A 4421-nucleotide genomic window follows, 5' to 3' on the forward strand; every position below is an offset into this window, starting at 1 on the left:
GTACGGCGATGTCCAGAGGGTGAAAATCCTCTACAATAAGAAGGACAGCGCTCTCATTCAGATGTCCGACACCAACCAGGCCCAGCTGGGTGAGTCTGAGAAACATAAAGCGATGGATGGATGGAGGGAGGAGAGATGGGAGGAGGGAGGGAAGAGAGATGAGAAGGAGGGAGGGAGGGATGGAGGGAGGGAGGAGAGATGAGAAGGAGGGAGGGAGGAGAGATGAGAAGGAGGGAGGGAGGGAGGGAGGAGAGATGAGAAGGAGGGAGGGAGGGAGGAGAGATGAGAAGGAGGCGAGATGGGAGGGAGGGAGGAAGGAAGTAGAGATTGGAGGGAGGGAGGAAGGAGAGATGGGAGGGAGGGAGGAAGTAGAGATTGGAAGGAGGGAGGGATGGAGAAAGGAAGGAGAGATTGGAGGGAGGGAGGGAGGAAGGAGAGATTGGAGGGAGGGAGGGAGGAAGGAGAGATGGGAGGGAGGGAGGAAGGAGAGATTGGAGGGAGGGAGGAAGGCGAGATGGGAGGGAGGAAGGAAGGAGAGATTGGAGGGAGGGAGGAAGGAAGGAGAGATTGAAAGGAGGGAGGAAGGAGAGATTGGAGGGAGGGAGGGAGGAAGGAGAGATTGGAGGGAGGGAGGGAGGAAGGAGAGATTGGAGGGAGGGAGGAAGGAGGGAGGGATGGAGAAAGGAAGGAGAGATTGGCGGGAGGGAGGGAGGAAGGAGAGATGGGAGGAGGGAGGGAAGAGAGATGAGAAGGAGGGAGGGAGGGAGGAGAGATGAGAAGGAGGGAGGGAGGGAGGGAGGAGAGATGGGAGGGAGGGATGGAGGGAGGGAGGAGAGATGAGAAGGAGGCGAGATGGGAGGGAGGGAGGAAGTAGAGATTGGAAGGAGGGAGGGATGGAGAAAGGAAGGAGAGATTGGAGGGAGGGAGGGAGGAAGGAGAGATTGGAGGGAGGGAGGGAGGAAGGAGAGATTGGAGGGAGGGAGGGAGGAAGGAGAGATTGGAGGGAGGGAGGGAGGAAGGAGAGATGGGAGGGAGGGAGGAAGGAGAGACTGGAGGGAGGGAGGGAGGGAGGAAGGAGAGATTGGAGGGAGGGAGGGAGGAAGGCGAGATGGGAGGGAGGAAGGAGAGATTGGAGGGAGGGAGGGAGGAAGGAAGGAGAGATTGGAGGGAGGAAGGAAGGAAGGAGAGATTGAAAGGAGGGAGGAAGGAGAGATTGGAGGGAGGGAGGGAGGAAGGAGAGATTGGAGGGTAGGAGGGAGGAAGGAGAGATTGGAGGGAGGGAGGAAGGAGAGATTGGAGGGAGGGGAGGGAGGAAGGAGAGATGGGAGGAAGGAGAGATTGGAGGGAGGGAGGAGGGAGAGATTGGAAGGAGGGAGGAATGGAGAAAGGAAGTAGATTGGAGGGAGGGAGGGAGGGAGGGAAGAAGTAGAGATTGGAGGGAGGGAGGGAGGAGTTTGTCAGTTCTATGCGCTCTATCAGCAGCATTCAAAGCTCAATGAAGCCGTATTAAAGACAGTTATATAATATAGAAGTGAAATATACACTAAAGAGCAAATATGTGTCAGAGATTTGAACATAAATTATCCAATGAAAATGAGTTTGAATGAAAACCTGACATATCAACAGTTTCCTGCTTTTTGAGGGTTGAGCATGTTTGGCGTCTCCCGGTGAGTCGTCTTTACCGTAGCAGACCTCTGACGTTCTCCTCCTCCGTCACGTTCCAAAGCTATGAGCCATCTGAACGGTCAGAAGATGTACGGGAAGATCATCCGGGTGACGCTGTCCAAGCACCAGACGGTGGCGCTGCCCCGCGACGGCCTGGACGACCAGGGCCTCACCAAGGACTACGCCAACTCCCCGCTCCATCGCTTCAAGAAGCCCGGCTCCAAGAACTTCCAGAACATCTTCCCTCCTTCTGCCACGCTGCACCTCTCCAACATCCCGTAGGTTCCTGTCCGCCTCCGGCAGAGTCCATCACGCCTCCGTTTCCTCCGTTTCCTTCGTTTCCTCCTGCAGCTTGTAGTTTCTGAGCTTCCCTGCTGGTTGGTGGTGCTCGGAGCATTGAGAGGTTCAGTATGGATGCGACTGACTGACTGACTGTCGTCTGTGTTTCCCTGCAACAGACAAGACGTGACGGAGGAGGACCTGCGGTTGCTCTTCTCCAACGCCGGAGGAACCGTCAAGGCATTCAAGTTTTTCCAGTACGTCCCTCAGTGAGCCTCAGCATCAAACACGCTCCCATAACCAGTTAACTTGCCGTAATGTTTACCGTTACAAACTAGAGACGCAGGATATTGGCGAGATGTAGATACTTTTCAAACAAAACTTTTCCGACACCGATGAATCCGGAGTATCAGGCGTTCACGGCTCTGTCAGCTTACTGTTTCCCATGAAACCAGCTGCGGCGCTGCCCCCAGCTCACTGGGTCTAAAGTTGAATCCTGCCACCTTTATGCAAAAGTCCTGGTCCTGGTCTGTGGTTCTGACTGGTGTTTGTCGCCTGCAGGGATCGTAAGATGGCTCTGATCCAGATGTCCACTGTGGAGGAGGCCATCCAGGCCCTGATCGACCTGCACAACTACAACATGGGAGCCAACCAGCACCTCAGAGTCTCCTTCTCCAAGTCCACCATCTGAGAATCTGGCCCCCCCTCCCCTCCCCCACCCCGCGACTCTGAGGGGGTCTCACAGATCCAGGGGGTTTTGTTGTTGGGCTTTGGTTGATTCTGTCATTCCTTCAGACTTAAACCTTCTGACCTGCGTCGTTTTGTAACGGAACAATACCGGATCCTCCCAGATAATCCTCCCTTTGTATTTCTCTGTGAGGCGGCGTGTCGACTCAGCGGATTGTTCCTCCTGTACCATAGTTTGATGTAGGTCAGTGTTTGATTCTGTGATTTATTTGAAAAGATAACGGTTCATACGTGCCTTACTCGACAATATCAACAGTTTGTACAGCTGGACCCTCCCACCCAGGCACTTCGCCCCCGGATGGACGTTTTGTCGTCACGGAGACGTTGCCAGTTTCCCCGGCTGCGCCAGCGACCGGGCGTAGCCCCGACTTCGTAGTTTGCTTTGAGCTGCCAGCAGGAGAGCAGAGTGTTCCTGAGGCTACATGTTCCAGTCTGTCTCTTTTGAAACAACAGGCAGTTGAAGTTGTGATTCCACAGAGATCAGCTTTCAGCCGCTCCACGCAGAAGATCCATGTGGCTGGTTTTTCCTTTTCTCCGCGTCCTCGTTTCTTTTGTTTCCATAGCAGTGAGGTGTAATTGTCGGTGACTTTTTGAAGCATGCGTAGTGACGGTTGAATCTCACATAAAGTGTTGCATGCTGTGGAAGCAGTTAGAAGATGAGTCCACTGTGATTTCATTGTCCTGTGACAGTTTACTTGAGAGGGCTACTCGGTTGGACCAAAGTTTCTGTGCCTTTCGTGTTTCCTTTGACTCATTTTAACAAGAAAAAAACAAACTGAATTTCCAACACTTTGGAGAAGAGTGCCCAGACTTCAAGTGTTACTTCTCTTGTTTTATTTTATTTTTTAAATATTCCATCACTTGCTCAGAAACCGTAGTTCTGTATGTTTTTTTTCTCCTTCCAATTCCAGTTTTCTACAGCTCCAAATGTACGGATTTGGTTTGGTTCTGAAGAGGCGCAATTAAAGCATGAAGTATTTTCTAACAAGGGAGGTGCAACTTGGTGTTCCTGCTTTTTGAGTTTCCCCTCTCATGGTCTCTCTGGTGTACTCTGCATTACGTCTGTAGCATGCCTAATAAAATCTCTTCTGTAGCGCTGCATTCACCTCCTCTGTCTCTCCTCCGCTCACTTCTGAAAGCATCCTCAGTCTCACGGTGGGAAGGAAGCCAAAATCCATTTTGGAGCCACTTGAAAACAAGCTGTAATAAGCCAGATTGAGCCCTGTGATGCTACTAATTCACAGGACAAGAAGTACATTTTCTTGATGCCTTTCCCACCCTGCCAACTGACACAATCTATTCCTCTGATGTCTTGCTCTCCTCTCCTCTGGTGGTTGCCTATTTTCTAATCAGCCTCTAAGGGCCGCCGCTCTCCTGACAATTTGTCTGATCCATCTACTCGCTCTCACGCCTTTATCAATTGCATAAATGGCCTCAGTTGTCACTTTGTGTCCACGCTTTCTGCATTTTGCGCCGCCGCTGGCTCCAAAGCCAATTTCCACATTGCACAAGCGTCAATGATGACTGCTTTTAGCAGTGTCTGGAAAAGTAATCACTTTAACCTTCATTCCATTCTCACAAACTGCTCTCTGCTTCGCTCTGGTTCAACTGGAGGTTTGGGCGAAGTCCAACGTCGCAGCACATCTTCACTGCTTCAGCCACATCAGAGGCCGCCGCTCTTACTGAGCCATGGCGACGGGCGCCTTCGGTTACCTGCAGACACTCAGCCC

General features: G+C 52.3%; 1 protein-coding gene across 1 annotated transcript; it reads left to right on the forward strand.

Annotated features, from left to right (window-relative positions):
• Positions 1-6: 6 nt before the first annotated feature.
• On the forward strand, positions 7-4134 carry LOC308128262 (polypyrimidine tract-binding protein 2-like). The gene is made up of 4 exons (XM_080493960.1): positions 7-89; positions 1727-1943; positions 2124-2201; positions 2506-4134. Exons 1-4 carry the CDS (start codon positions 62-64, stop codon positions 2633-2635), a joined length of 453 nt encoding a protein of 150 aa, XP_080350086.1. The 5' UTR covers positions 7-61; the 3' UTR covers positions 2636-4134.
• The last annotated feature ends 287 nt before the right edge of the window (positions 4135-4421 follow it).

This window comes from Lipophrys pholis (assembly GCF_963383615.2).
Source record: "Lipophrys pholis genome assembly, contig: SCAFFOLD_759, whole genome shotgun sequence".
NCBI classification, from domain to species: Eukaryota; Metazoa; Chordata; class Actinopteri; order Blenniiformes; family Blenniidae; genus Lipophrys; species Lipophrys pholis.